This window comes from Telopea speciosissima, chromosome 11 (genome assembly GCF_018873765.1).
Source record: "Telopea speciosissima isolate NSW1024214 ecotype Mountain lineage chromosome 11, Tspe_v1, whole genome shotgun sequence".
NCBI classification, from domain to species: domain Eukaryota; kingdom Viridiplantae; phylum Streptophyta; class Magnoliopsida; order Proteales; family Proteaceae; genus Telopea; species Telopea speciosissima.
Genome location: NC_057926.1, coordinates 54,437,750 through 54,453,777, shown reverse-complemented (window position 1 = coordinate 54,453,777; position 16,028 = coordinate 54,437,750). Strand labels below are relative to the sequence as shown.

The 16,028-nt window shown below is 38.9% G+C and overlaps 1 protein-coding gene and 2 pseudogenes across 1 annotated transcript in view; 2 read left to right on the top strand and 1 right to left on the bottom strand.

The window, feature by feature from the left end:
• LOC122645366 (putative disease resistance protein RGA3) overlaps positions 1-16,028 on the top strand; it is a 70,186-nt gene that overhangs the window by 3,315 nt on the left and 50,843 nt on the right. Inside the window, exon 3 of the mRNA XM_043838676.1 lies at positions 2,977-3,286. Coding sequence (XP_043694611.1) covers positions 2,977-3,266 — 290 coding nt within the window. The 3' untranslated portion in view covers positions 3,267-3,286. The remainder of the gene's footprint in view (positions 1-2,976; positions 3,287-16,028) is intronic.
• Positions 5,210-7,321, top strand: LOC122645365 (annotated as a pseudogene).
• On the bottom strand, positions 8,033-11,961 carry LOC122646624 (annotated as a pseudogene).

Genomic DNA, 16,028 nt, shown 5'->3' with positions numbered 1-16,028 from the left:
CTCGTTGTAATGCACCATTGGAATTGATTTATTCAGATTTATGGGGTCCATCTCCACTGCCTTCTCTCACTGGTTTTAAATATTATATCTCTTTTGTGGATGATAATAGCCGTTACACATGGTTGTTCCCACTAACTGCCAAATCAGAAGCTCTCTCTACTTTTCTTATTTTTAAAGCACAGGTGGAGAACTATTTTGGAGTTAAAATCAAAAGCTTTCAGTCCGATGGTGGAGGTGAATTCAGGAAATTCAAAGATTATTTGGCAGCAAATGGCATTTTGCATCGATATTCTTGTCCACACACACAAGAACAAAATCGAATTGTTGAAAGAAAGCATAGGCACATTGTTGATTCTGGACTTGGGCTCTTGACAAGAGCCAATATTCCCAAAACCTATTGGGATCATGCGTTTAGCACGACAGTTTATTTACTCAATAGAATGCCCACACCAGTATTGAAGAATATTTCTCCATATGAGAAACTCTTTAAGAAGGCACCAGATTATAGCATTATGCGGGTTTTTGGATCTGCGTGTTACCCTTGGCTACGCCCATATCAACAGCACAAGTTGGATAATCGATCGTTGCCATGTGTGTTCCTTGGTCATTCCACTCAACACAAGGGATATAAGTGCCTTCATCGTCCCACAGACCGCATATACATTTCGCGCCATGTGGTGTTTAATGAGAACAAGTACCCATTTGTGGATCCTTTACCTGTACAAAATTTCGTTCCCAAGTCATATCTACCTGTCATTTTACCATTACCCATACCCAATGTGACTCAGGGGTGCAAACAAGAATCAATGCACCAATTTTACCTAACCCAGCTCCTACCACCATACCACCATCAATCCAATCAACTCAATCGCCAATTGTTCCCTCCCTACCACCACCTCAAGTTGAACCCCCTACCTCCATAATAGGTCCACCATCACCACCACTTGGAAACATTCCACCCAATCAGCCCAATCCTATCTCCACTCATTCGATGCAAACTCGGTCCAAAAATAATATTAGAAAACCGAGAGCCTTCAACTCTGATTTACAAACCATCTGTCAACCCACATCACCCAATACCGCACCCTCTGAACCGTCATGTATCACCATAGCCAATAAGGATCCGCAATGGCGAGAAGCCATGGCCGCAGAATTCAATGCATTGGTCAGAAATGGGATGTGGGAGCTAGTACCATATCAACCTTCAATGAATGTAGTTGGGTGCAAGTGGATTTATCGGGTCAAGACCAAGTCTGATGGTACTATTGACCGATACAAAGCACGTTTGGTTGCTAAAGGTTTCACTCAAGAGCCTGGCTTTCACTACGATGAGACATTCAGTCCTGTGGTTAAACCCACTACGATACGCCTTGTTCTCTCCCTTGCAATCACATACAGTTGGGGCATTCGGCAATTAGATGTTCAGAATGCCTTTTTAAATGGCAACCTAACTGAGAAGGTGTTTATGGTACAACCACAAGGGTTCGTTGATAGGAGACACCCTAATCATGTTTGTTACTTGCACAAGGCGCTATATGGGCTTAAACAGGCACCTAGGGCCTAGTATCATCGCTTAAGCACATATCTCATGTCCATTGGCTTTAAAGCATCATAGGCCGACTCATCACTATTTGTTCAACGAGTGGCAGGACACCTACTCTTGGTACTCGTCTATGTTGACGATATAATAGTCACAGGCACCGATTCCGTCAGCATCTCTTCTCTCATTTCGAAATTGGGAGTTGAATTTGCTATCAAAGATCTTGGACGGTTGAATTATTTTCTTGGCATTGAAGCAAGTCACTCTAGCACTGGGGTTCACTTGACCCAAGCAAAGTATGCCACAGACTTGCTCAACCGAACCAGCATGATGGACTCGAAGCCATGCTCTACGCCTATGGCTCCGTCAGGTTCGAAGCTCACGAAGGACACAGGGTCAGAATTCTCTGATGCAACCCTATACAGAAGCACGGTTGGTGCCCTGCAATACCTTACCTTGACACGGCCAGACCTGTCATTTTCAATCAACAAAGTGTGCCAATTTATGCATAGTCCAACAACGGACCATTGGATGGCAGTCAAACGTATTCTTCGGTATATCAAAGGCACAATCAATTATGGACTCTCACTTAGAGCCGTTCCACAGATGGACATCACTGCATACACTGATGTTGACTGGGCAGGGTGTCCCGATGATCGCAGATCTACCAGTGGTTTCTGTGTCTATTTTGGTCCAAATCTGATTTCGTGGAGTTCCAAAAAGCAACCGACTGTTGCACGCTCCAGCACTGAGTCCGAATACAAGGGTATTGCAAATGTGGCTTCTGAACTGATATGGATACAATTCCTTCTTCGTGATATGGGCTATACGCTACCAAATCCACCGTTAATTTGGTGCGACAATATTGGAGCGACTTATTTAGCTGCCAATCCAGTTCTTCATGCCCGGACAAAACACGTCGAAATCGATTATCATTTCGTTCGTGATCAAGTCTCCAAAAAGTCACTAGATGTTCGGTACCTGTGCGCCCAAGATCAAACGACTGATATAATGACGAAGCCATTATCACATTCAAGGTTCAGATTTCTCAGGGACAAGCTTACTGTTCAAGAGTCCCAGTTGCGCTTGAGGGGGTGTGATAACGCACAACCTCAACGGTCATCTAAGGATTTCAAAGAGGAGTCTACAAACACCAAAACTCTTCAAACGTCTCTCTCCTAGTTTGTAGATAACAAACTCATGTATATCTCTATCTCTTGTAACAGTCACAAAGACGTTCAAATTGTTCTATAAATACAACACCCAACACCACCAGAGAAGGTGTGAGGGACAACTCAAATCCTATCGTTTTCAAACTCTATCAGAAGGTAAAACAGAAGAAGAAGGCATTGGTGATGAAGAAGGAGGAGAAGAAGAAGAAAAAGGAGAGGTAGAAGTAGTTGATAGGGAAGGTAAAACAGAAGAAGATGGAGAAGATATGTTATCGAGGAGGAGGATGGAGGATGTGTTGGAAAGTCTCCAACCACATCCAAACCTTGAGATACTATCAATTAATGACTACCCTGGTGTTGTGTTCCCAAATTGGATGAGTAGTCCTGCAACCTTCATGAATTTCTCCAATCTGGTTTTCTTGGAACTGAGTGAGTGCAGTAAGTGTAAGCAATTGCCTCCGACTCTAGGGAAATTACCATCCCTTGAAACCCTTGTAATAATTGGCATGGATAAGGTGAAATTTATGGGTGTTGAGTTTTTTTGGAATCGATGATGATGGTGCTACAAGAAGAAGTAGTGATGGAGGAGTGGTGGTTGACACAACAATTATATTCCCAAAGTTGAAAGTATTTCACCTGGTGGATATGTCGAATTTGGAGGAGTGGGACATGAGAGCACATAAACAAGATCGGAAAGAGTTCATCTTTATGCCGTGTCTCCGGTATCTCTTTCTTTTATTATTGCCCAAGTTAAGGTTGTTTCCACAGCACCTTACCCAAGCTACAACCTTGATGAAATTGTTCATATGGGACTGTCCAAAGTTGACTTGGATGCAGTTGCCATCTCCATCTTCATCATCATCCCATAATCTTCCTCCTTTTCTACAAGTTGAGAAGTTGATTTTAAAGGAAGACGCAGGTTCATTTTCAAAGGCATTAGTAAGAAACAACCACGTTTTTCTCCCTAAGCTCAAGTTGCTGCGTGTGAGACTATCACCTTACTCTTCGTTACCTAAAGGCTTAAGGAAACTCACATCACTTGAGAGTCTGGATATCCGAACCTGTTGTCAGATCAAGTCAATACCTGAGGAGGTGGGGGAGTTGCAACATCTCACCGCACTCCAGGAGTTGAGGATCATGAGGTGTCCTGCCTTGAGACGACGTTGCCAAAAAGGAGATTGGAGAAGATTGGAACAAGATATCCCACATCCCAAACATCTTCATCGATGACAAGAAGATCAAATGAAGAAGAGGGGTTTACACAACACATCGCATACTTGAAAGGTAATTAGTTATATCCGGACATCTCTTCCTACGTTAATTTCTTGATTTTTGTTTGGTTTTTACTTCTTGGTTTTGGATTTTGTTTGTGATCGATTACTTGTGGTTACTTAGGTATTTCAGGTTCAAGATATAGAGACCAGAGAACTCTGAATGTTGTTCTATACCTAATGTTGGACGGATTAGAACCGGACTCTTTCGTCATCAGTCACCACGTTGTTTGGGAGTTCAGGTTGATCAGGTCAGCCTACTGTAAAATATCAGTTTTCTCCTTTTATTTTGGAATTCTCGAGTTGCTTGCCTGGTTCCTGCTTCCCAAGATTCTGATTTGCACTCTGTATATTAGATTCCTAGTCGGGATTGTTATTGTATTACATGGACCTTGTGAAAGCAGTGGAGATGGCAGATGAGCACACCATATATGTTGCAGTAATAATCTTGCGTTCGACACTAGCAGATCGAGGAGTTTGAGGTCGCCAAAAAAAAATTCTCTGTTCTTGAGCTCAAGAGAGATTTTGGCTTCCCCTGTTGCACAGCATCAATCTTTTTTCTGTTTGGGTAATTCAATGCCAATGGCCTTCTCCATGCTGGTGTGTTGGTTGGATCTGGTGGAAGACCAAGGATGATTTGCGACAAGAAAGACCTCATTTTCCACACGAATTATATTGGGGCTGATCAACCCACATTTACCCTCAATTTCTCCTAATAAAGGTATTTTCTTTGCTTGCTAATTTCTCCAAAACTTTATTGATTTCCTTGATAAATATACATTGGATAATTGTTTGTTAGCTATGAGCATTTTCACAGTCAAATAATTGTTCAATATTATCAACTCATTTGGCTTGGTTTGAAGAAATTGCCATTAACTTAGCTTTTGTATCAGATTCCACTAATAGTTACTCTAGTTTGTTTATCATGATAAATCACTCTTATGAGTTGCTGCTTAATGTTTCTCTATTGAAAGTGCTTCTAAGGCAAGTTTCCAGAAAGTGTCACTGGCTTGGTAGATATTAATAACGTATAATACTGAGGCACCAGATTTATGTGGTGGAGTATCAATTTACTTTACCATTTCTTTCTTGCATTAGAGATCAAAGTAAACTCAAGTCTCTGTAATTGCATTAAAAGAAAAAAAATTAGCTCTGTTGGTTCACTTGTCACAGTAAAACTCTAGTTGTAGGGTTTTGATAGAACTTAGGTCAAGTGACTTTGATATTGCCGTAACCCAAGTGCTAATATGCTTTTCAAAGAATCTGAAATTGACTTTAGCAAAGTATTAAAGCTCCTTTTATGGTAGATGGAAGGTATTAAAGCTTCTTAATGTAGTGGCAAATATTATTTTTGAAGAGTATTTAATTTATTAAGTTACTCAATCATGTGGCAGGGGCCAACATTTTCCATTATGGTTCTATGAGTTTAATTACAGAACCATGTAAGTCATCTCACGTTGCAAAAGCTGTGAAAGATGCTGGTGTACTTCTGTCTTATGACCCTAATCTGAGACTTCTTTGTGGCCATCTGAAGAAAGTGCCAGAGCAGGAATCCTTAGTATATGGGAACTTGCTGATATTATTAAGGTATGATCTCTATAAAATCTTCCCCACAGTAACTGAAAAAATGAACAAATTCCACTTCTGACAATTATTATTAAGTCAACAATCAGGTAAGTGAAGAAAAGATTTCTTTCTTGACAAAAGGAGAAGATCCATATGATGATGCTGTTGTTTGTAAGATTTTCCATCCAAATCTAAAATTTCTGGTTGCAACTGGAAGTCCTGAAGGTAGCAGGTACTATTCTCAGGTAAGCCACTAAGATCTGGTGTTCCAACCATTAATAATGTTTTGACCAAGAAGGTCGATGGAAATTTTCGAAAAAATTAATATAAAAAATATACAAAATCCCACTTACCAATCTTAGTAAGGATCATCCCCTGTTCTCATTGCCTTTTTTCTCAAGCTCCCATCCTTAAAAATTGCACTTCTTTAAAGTTAAATCCACAATACTGCCTGAAAAAAGTCTGCCAGCAAGGAAGCAGGCACCATGGCCTAGCTGAATGACCATGGGAATCCCATCAAACATGGGCAACGGATAGATGTTGGATACATAATATTTAATTTCTTGTTACTAAATTCTTCCATAAAAAAAAAAAAACATTTGAAATTGGAAAAATATACAATTCAAGCTTTTCAACATTTTGACCATACAATACATCTCTACTCTACGCATAGATTTCATTTTGAGAAAGCCCAATTGAGACCATATTTGATGTCTGTACCTGTACCAGTGCCATAAAGTATAATATATGAGACTTCTTCCTTCTGTTTTTTTGTATTTGCCTTTGTCCTTTTCCTTGTTGAGCTTGTTTTTATTAAATTTTTAACTGCTCTAGGTTTAAGATAATTTTACCCACTAATCCACTGTTGGGTAATGGCTGAATATAGTCATCTAATAGTCTACCCCAAGAAGTTGGGACAAGGCTTAACGAATCAAACTGTACATTTAAAAAAAAAAAAATTGTCTCTGTATAAATCATCATAGTGATTAACTGGGTCATTAATGTGCACCTCAAAATGTGTTACTTCTTTACTTTTACAGGATTTCAATGGGAGGGTTTTTGAAGGGGGATACTGTAGACACCACTGATGCTGGAATATTGTCCACAACCAGCTTCTGATCTGTCATTGCTTCAGGTATTGCTTTTTGTTTAAGGTTTCTCTTTCATTTTGTTGTAAATGATCTGTACCATAATGCACTTTCATCCTCCTTATCTATATGTTGTCCCCTCATGAAACATCTTTGATAAGCCATATTTCTTTGTCAGTTTGCTCACTCATCCAGTAAACTTGTAGATAAGCTAATTATCCTCACAAAGAGATTCAGATAGGAAACCAAACCCAGTCAAACACATACAGTGCAATACCTACACAGAATTTTGTGGTAGGTAGTGACCTATTTAAAGATTGTTGATCTCTATTCCTGCTGAAAATATATTAGTTGTAATAATAATGAACATTTGTATTTTGTTATCTAGTCTTGATAATTCAATTCCTTCCAAAATTTAAATCCTTCAAATTTCGAGTGAACTGCATTCATAATGGTTATGGGCACTATAAGTCCGGCCAATGTTTTCCACAAATTCTCCCCTTTTAAGCTCAGTTTCAGAAAATTTCTATGGTTCTTTGTCTATGCAGGAAAGAGATTGAGTAAGAGATGCTCTTAGGTTTGCCAATGCTTGTGGTGCATTGACTGTGATGGGAGATATATGTCATTCCAACTCTGCCATCTCGGGAGTCCATTCTGAATACCTTGCTTAAGTTTGTTGCCTAGATCCTCAGTTAAGCTCTTGTAATTTTGTTAAAACTGTTACAATTCAGCAGGAAAGCACTTCTTGGTCTGTTGAATGCTGATGACAGAGAGTGTGTTTTGATCAGAATATTATATCAGTAACCGTTGTGTTTGGTTAGTAAGAAATGGATAGTAAAGTTATGGAAAAAAGAGGATAGAAAAGAAAAGAAAAACAGAATATAACAAAGTAATGATACCAATGACGAGTTTATGTGTATTTTTCTGTATTATTTTTCAATGTTTTTTACTTTTCTTTTCCTGCCAACCTAATACATGGTTAGACATAAATGATGAAACTAATGACGAGATTCCTCCTTGGGTTCTCACTTTAGAATAAATCTTTTAAAAAGCCATCAGTTTACCCATGATAATCAATTGAAGTACAATAAAACGGTAGATGAAAATAGAATGAAATTTCTAATAGTAGAGAGATAAAATGAAAGAGGGTAATACAGAGATAAATGAAAGAGAAAGTTTTCCTCCACCCATATAGGACAGTTCATCCACCATCCTAGGGTTCACACACCTCTAGGTGACTGACGCTTTGGTCCTCTTTGAGAGGGTCCAAAATCAAGGCGACACCAACAAGGCAGACCAAGGAGCTTAGACTCGTTGCCTTGATAACTATGCTCGTAACAATCTGAAAGAGAAAGGATTAGAGATAATAATTGCAACAGGGACAAGTGACAAAAGTATCAAAATTGCTTCGATTTGATTCAGTCTCCAATGGAGGAATGATACATTATCCTTACATTTCACCGACTACAGCAGAAGAACCCAAACAACCCAAAACTTCCGACCTAAAAGAGAAACCCCCCATCATCTAATCATTTTTCAGGAGAATCAATCACAACCAATCAATCGTGTAGAGTTTCCAGAATGTCATCGTCCCTATACAGATGGAACCTGCAAAACAAAGGCCAGTAAAACCAAAGATTCAAACCATTAACAATCAATTACAAAAAGATCTGAAGAACACAGAATAGAAATGAAAAGAGAAGTAATGAGGAGTGAAAGGTAGTAGTCTAGTAGATCAGGAGCGTACTCTTTGTCAACGAGTTTGACTTGAGTGCCACCATAATCGGGCAAGAGAACAGAGTCCCCCTCTTTTACGGAGACAGGGATGTAATTCCCTGCTTTGTCTTGTGTTCGAGGTCTTAGTGTCTTACCGCTACCAGTTTTCCCAAGTTTAGCTGTAACACCCCACAATCCCACCATCAGAATATGGATCATCACGATAACCAAGATCGAATATGGGTTATGAAGTGAACATGATAAAGCATCAAATATCTCAAAAAGCCATCTCACATCATCACATCCTAGAATAACTACAACGAAAGTCTTAAATCAATTAAACCTTAACATCAAATAAATTAACTGTAACACAAACGTCTGAAACTCAAAGTGTTGGTGCACCACAACTAAAGAAAATCAAAAGTAATGTAAATCATTGTTGCAACCCAATTGAAATAAAATCAATCTCAAACTAAGTCTGTCTATCCAAATGAAAATAACACTATCAAGGGGTCCTTATCGCCCCCAGTACTGGGAGGGTGCTGTGCGTATCATGCGGTGCAGCACCGCCCACTTGTGCACGGTGGGGCCCACTTGTGCACGGTGGGGCCCACTGTGCACACATGGGCGGTGCTGCACCGCATGATGCGCACAGCACCGCCCCCAGTATTGGGGGCGATAATTTTCCCACTATCAAACGTCCTCAGCCAGATAGCCATCCTCTCCAACATCAACATGTCCGTCCACCGTGCACTCCTCACACTAACATGTTGTCTGTTCATCAGTATCTGAAAATAGTATGGGGTATGCTCAAAAAAGCTTAATGAGTAAGTGGGAACACTCACTACAATAGTGTCAGTAAAATCAAATGATTTTTAAAACAAAAGAAAGTATTTCAAATCATATGCTCATATACTGTGAAGTGTAAAACATAAATTAAAATCATGCTCTCAATAAATCAAAAACCATGTAACATCACAACAAGTTCATAGAACATACTCTCAATCGTGGTACTGCTACAATCACATTTCATATCAAAAGGCATCACCATAAAATCACCGGGAAAAGAGACTCAGGCTCTTAGCTCACAAAATTGGATACCGTGTTCCTATGGTAGAGAAATGCACCCTCTTTAACGTATGATTCTTGTCTCACCCCTTGGTACTCTTACCCAAAGTAATGGAAACGTAGTGTCAACTTGTTGGCTTACAAACCCGGATACCGTATTCCTACACAAGAATATCACGTTCCTTATCGTATGGTCTTGCCTCACTCCTATGCTCAATGTTCTATCTCAACACCTGACCCCCCTTGAACGATTAATAAATTCTAATGGCATGTATACTATAATTTGATCTTAAACCTAAGATTGAAGTACTTACCTCAAATAGATTGTTAGATAGGTGATCTTATTGTTCTCCTTATTCTCCTTCTTCTTCTTCTTTCTGTTTTCTCTATCTTCTCCTTCTTGTCCACAGTTTTCTCTTCGTATTTTTCTTTTTGTCATTTTTATATATTCATTCTTCCCTTTGGACAGATTCCCTCCAAGTCTTCAACTTCTAATTCTAATTCTAATTCTAATTCTCAGTCTATTTCCCTTCTCTCTCTCCTACTCACCACAGTTTGACTTCTATTCCTCTATTTCTCTTTTTGTTCTTTTTATATATTCATTCTTCCCTCTGGACGGTTTCCCTCCTTCAAGTCTTCAACTTCTAATTCTCTGTGACTTCTAATTCTATTTTCCATCTCTCTCTCCTACTCACCACAATTTGACTTCTAATTCTCTTTCCTTTTTCTCTCTCCTACTCACCACAACCTCCAATTCTCTCCATCTCTCTTGCACGCATAATCGCTCCGATGTGGGGTCCACCTATGATTAGGATTCAAAATTATATCATCTTAAACAAAACTTCTTTAATGCACATACAAGTTCTTGAACCTTTAAATTTTCTTTAATTAGGTTAAGTTAGAGCCACTAGGCTAACTGCTAGATTAGGCTTAAAGCGCAATAAAATAAATACTTAACAAAATTAACCATCTTATCTAAAATTCAAATGATCACGCATCAAAATTTAAAATTCTTAGGTTGTCGCCAACACAGAATTTGCGGTACTAGTGAAAACTCCAAATTACCCCTGTATTTTGGGCACGAGTATTACATTAGTAGTATATATCCAAAATATTCATCAATTTCATCAATGGTTAATTAATCAGTAGAAACTAGGGGTGTCAATTCCAGGCTCGGCCCGACAGAACCGATCGAGATCGCTCGGCTAAAGCCCGACCCAGCCCGTTTACTAAATGTGTTGGACTTAAGCCCGACACGTTAGTAAGCGGGCGGTCCTGGTGTGGGGTTTTAGCCCGTCGGGCGCCCGATCGGATTGACAGATTCCAAGCCCAACTGGTAACAACCCGACCTAGCCCGACCCTTTAACTTTAAAATTCCCCTCCCCTTCCCTCTCCCGGTCTCCCTTGGTGTCCTATCTCATTAATCAAAAGTAAATCAAAACATGGATTTTTCATTCAAAGAACAAAAATCATAATTTCTGAATTTAAATTTTGTGTTTTTTTTTAACTGCTTTGAGTGCTGGTTCCTATCTATCTATGTCATCACCCACTCATGGGCTTTGCCATCTTCCATTGATGTTCTGTTTCCACTTTAAGCGCGCACATCTGAAGAGAGATGATCCAAACAGCAGAGCAGAAACGTGCACCTGTGTTTTAGAAGATGAAAGTACTTGGGGGCCGCGGTGGGGGGGGGGGGGTGGAGTTATATTCTTCTCATAGATACATTTGAAAGTATTAAATTAGGAATACATACTAAGAGGCTTTCTTGAATTTGTAGGGGTGGGGGTGGAAGGGCAGTCCGTCCTGCTGTAAAGCATCTTCCTTCTTGTTGTACAACGGTACAACCTTCAAATTGATGCTACCCAGACATTCAAACTGGGAGCCACTGCCATGTCTAACAATTGGGACATAGAAGTTGACACCATCATGGTATGTGCACAACTATTGCTGCTGCTGCAACTACTAATGCTACAACAGAAACGTATATACGACAATTACTCACCTGAGTAATTTGTATGTCCAGCCTTCACATTAACCACTTCATTTTAATAAATCCATTATATTCAAAAATGACTTGATCAAGATGAAATGGGTCGAAATGAACAGCTTGAATGGTGCTTCTCACTTTTGGATTTTTTCTTTAGCCCTTTGTGGCTACACCGTTTAGAGCCCGATTAAGGCCCGTTTAGAGGTAAACATACTCACAGCCCGGTTATGGCCCGATTATAGATCGAAACCCGATTTAGCCCGATCAGGCCCGGCCCAAAAACTTAAACAGGCGGTCACAGTGCAAGCTTTAAGCACTGTGAGGCCCGGCTAGGTCCGACCGAACCCGACCGAGCCCAACCGGTTGACACCCCTAGCAGAAACCATGATGGAGAAATTTCAGATTACGCAAGGTTGTGAAAGCAAAGATCAAGTATGAACTCATGTTACCTGATTGGTCTACTCAGCAAGGAGAATACTAGCAGTGGTCTTGGAGGGGAGACCATCTTCTCCACCAAGATCCGGTTTAGGTTTGGAATCATACGTTTTGCCATCTCTTTGTTGTATGAAACTATTTTGTCATGAGAATACCTTCTCACGCTTGTATCTTGACTATTTACCTAGAATCTTTAACCAGGCCATATGGAAGCACATAGCCCTTATACTCACCTCGGATGGGGCTACACCCATTGAGTCCTAGGCTCGAATCCTAGGTGGAGACTCTATTTATTTTAAGTTATGAAATATGATTCCAACCTCTTATGTTGATATTATGAAATTTGATGCAATCCATAAACTTTGTTGCCAAGAGACCACGAAATCTAACGGATCCTGCCCACAAGGCAGAGAAACCCGCATCTGAAGGCTGCGGTACCAACAGAGAGTGGTTCAACTCCTCCCCCTCTGTCCAGTCTACTCCTCCGAACGCTATCAACCAATAAATACAAATAATTTCAAACGAATGTGAGGGAAGTATATGAAGGATAAAATAGAATAAACAGACGAATAGACGTAAGGCTCAAGAAGAAAGAAGGGGAATAAAAGTTAGGGTGTGGATCGACTGTACAGGAAAGGAGAGAGTTTTTTCGTTTTTTCATAATCACGTCTCGCGTCTTTCTGTCTTGGGGCAATTACTATCACTATCCTACACTTAGCCTATATTTATTAAAACTACCCTACCTTAAACTTCTTTTCTACTACTACCCTGCTTTTAAACTTTTACATCTCCTTCTACCCCATGTTTTTAAATACCTAGATTGCCCTTCCTTTTCACCTAGTAACCTACTAATCTATTTAACCTACCATTTATCTTTTACTTTTTACTTTATTTTGTTATTAAAATAGTAAAAAAGGAAAACCACCCACCCACTTCTCTCTCCCGTTTTTTATTCCATTCAGGGTTTTTTTTTTTTTTGTTTCTTCTTCAATCTTTCTATTTAATTAATATTTTATTTTTCCTCATCGTTCTTCTTCGAAGTTCAAACAGATCATGGTTCTAAGTATCGGTATCATATCGCCCGATACTAGTCATCTATACAGATACCATATTGGTAGCACGATACGGACAAGGGATAAAATGGTCAAAAAACTCAATGTTTAAGGAGATTCAGGGGTAATTTTGCCCGATACAGCCGATTTAGGCCAATACCATATCAGTATCATATCGGTTTTGCAGGTTATCGATACCCGTTCCACTACCGTGCACTAAATCCGTGGAACAGATCGACTTTCTTCAAAGCACCCCACTTCTCTCTCTTCCTGTTTTTTATTTAATTTACTTTTTATTATTTTTGAAGAAGTCGATTTGTTCCATGATTTTAGTGCACGGTATCGGAACGGGTATCGGTAACTTGCAAAACTGATACGATATCGATACAGTATCGGCCTGGATTGGCTGTATCAGGCAAAATTACCCCTGAATCTCCTTAAAAATTGAGTTTTCTAACCATTATACCCGTTGTCCGTACCGTGCTGTTGATATGGTATCGGCACAGTATCGATATCGGTATCGATGACTAAAAAAACTGATACATTAGGCGATACGATACCAATACTTAGAACCATGATCTCTTCGAAGAAGAACGATGAGGATGAAATGTTGAATAAAAAATCAATAAAATTTAAAAAAAGAAAAAAAAAAAAAAAAAAACCAAATGGAGTAATAAACAGGAGAGAGAAGAAGTGGGTGGGTGGGTGCTTTCATTTTTTACTATTTTAATGACAAAAAATAGTAAAAAGTAGAAGATGAATGTAGGTTAAATAGATTAGCAGGTTACTAGGTGAAAAAGAAGGGCAATGTAGGTATTTAAATATGAGGGCAGCAGGAGATGTAAATGTTTAAAAACAAGGTAGTATCAAAAAAGAAGTTTAAAGTAGGGTAATTTTAATAAATATAGGCTAAGTGTAGGGTAGTGATAGTAATTGCCCCTTCTTTCTTTCTAGAGTCGATCCGTCCTAGTGGGAGTGAGTGTAATGGGTATTGAAGTTGGGAGACTCGTTTAAAACAGCCTTGACCAATGTCTGGTGTTTGAACAAGGAAATAGAAGAAGAAACACAAACAGACATAAGAGACGAGAATAAGAAACTTTCCGCCTGAACTCTGCAATGGCCATTGATGGATGAGAGGAGCAGGGGAAAACCCATGACCGTTGTAAATTAAAACAAAAAAAAAAAAAAAAAGCCTCGATTGCAACAGCAAAATAGAAGTATTTTGGGGCCAGTTTCGGATGGGTTATAAAACTATCTTGATCGCAAGAGTTGATCGACCCTTCGCCGAAAGTCGTAGGGCCTCCGGGAGCGCTGTTTTGACCGCGTGGTGCGGCGGTGGTCGTTGGTATGCAGGGTATCATCCCCTGTTTTGTTCTCATTTTGAGGAAGAAGGAAGGTTTTTATTTTTGGAATGAAGGGTTCCCATTTTGAGGAAGAAGGAAGGTTTTTTAAATGAAGGGTTTCACCCTCAAAAATATAACCCAATGAAATGATAACTCCAAGCTGCACTCACAATTTTGTAAAATTGTTGATTTCCTGAGATGCTTGATCAGACAATCGGTTGATAAAAAGACTTTTTTTTTTTAATCGAATGGGTGAAGTGAATTAGTGAGTAGGCTTGGTTTTGGACTTTTGAAAATGGGTTTTAGGGGGTTGAGGAAGAGCGTAGGAGAAGAGCTTGAGGGGATTGAGGAAGAGCGTAGGAGAAATCTGGGTTTGGGATAAGGTTAGGGTAGAACAGAGAATATGTTTGGAGAAGATGAGGGTATAAGAGTCATTTCAAGTCCAAGTTATATCTCACGTCATCACTTAACAATCATTTTCTACCTGAGTGTTAGTTTTGTAATTTTTAGAAAAATTTAAGGGGTGTACACATTCGATTTTTGAAACCTTAGGTCGAATTGTACTTAAGACAAAGTACATGGGATGTACGCATAATTTTTCCAAAAAACCAAAAAAGTAAAAGGGAAACGTTGAGGAGGACTTCAAATCTGAGGAACTACAACGAGGAAGTGTTAGAAGAGAAAATCTCCCATTCCTTGTCAGTTTCAATTAGGGATGTAAATGGATCGAATTCGGCTGGATAGTGACATTATCATATTCGTATTCAATTATATTCTGACGGATTCGGCTAATATCCTAACGGTTTTCAAACGGATTCAGATAGTTTCGGATAGTGATTTTTTGAATACAGATTCTCCTAAATGGATATTAACACGGATCGAATACGAATTTTCGACCATCCATTGACATCTTTACCATTTTTATGATGAGGGTTAGGATGGAGACTTGAGAGTTCAGCAATTACTTTTTCTTCTACTCTTCTTAGTCTTTGATTTTCTTACGTTTTTTACTTTTGATTTTATCCTGTATTTATTTTAATAGATATGTGATTCCATGTATCACATTGCATAAAATAATATATATAAACCAATAGAAAATTTAGAAAAAAAATCACATTATCTTACTTATAAATATATAAAAATAAGATAACAAAATCCGATAAGGTAACTTAGAAGGATAGACGAATACAAAGATATATTTTAGATATTTTATTATTGTTGGATTGCTAAACGAATCGGATAATAGTCGATTGGTTAGGGGGATATCATATTCGTATCCGATTAGTTTCAGACGGATTTTGATTCTCCTAAAGAGAGATGAAAGCGGATCGAATATGGATTTTCGAATATCTGTTGACATCTCTAATTTCAATAACTACTACTGCATTTCAAAAACCGCTTTAAATTTTTTTTTGGTAGAAAGAGTAGATGATATTATTTATTGTGTAGAACACACAGGATGCGAAGTAGAAACAAACTCCACAAACCATGGATCGAAATTAGACCAAACTGTTGAACACGTTACCTACAGGACCCTCGTAACCAGAGAGTCAGCAAAACTATTTATCTCCCTTGGAACATAAGCAAAAGAACAAGATACAAAAGATGAAGATAATAAAAGAATATCTTCCAGAATAGGCAACACCTCCATCATAATTGGTCTGCCACGATGTTGTAGAAAATCGCTTTCAATTTATAGCAATGGAAATAAGAGGAGAGAGGAATAAAAAAAAAAAATAGAAAGAAACTAGTACGTGTAGAAGACCCGGATTCTTTTAAGACTAACTAGT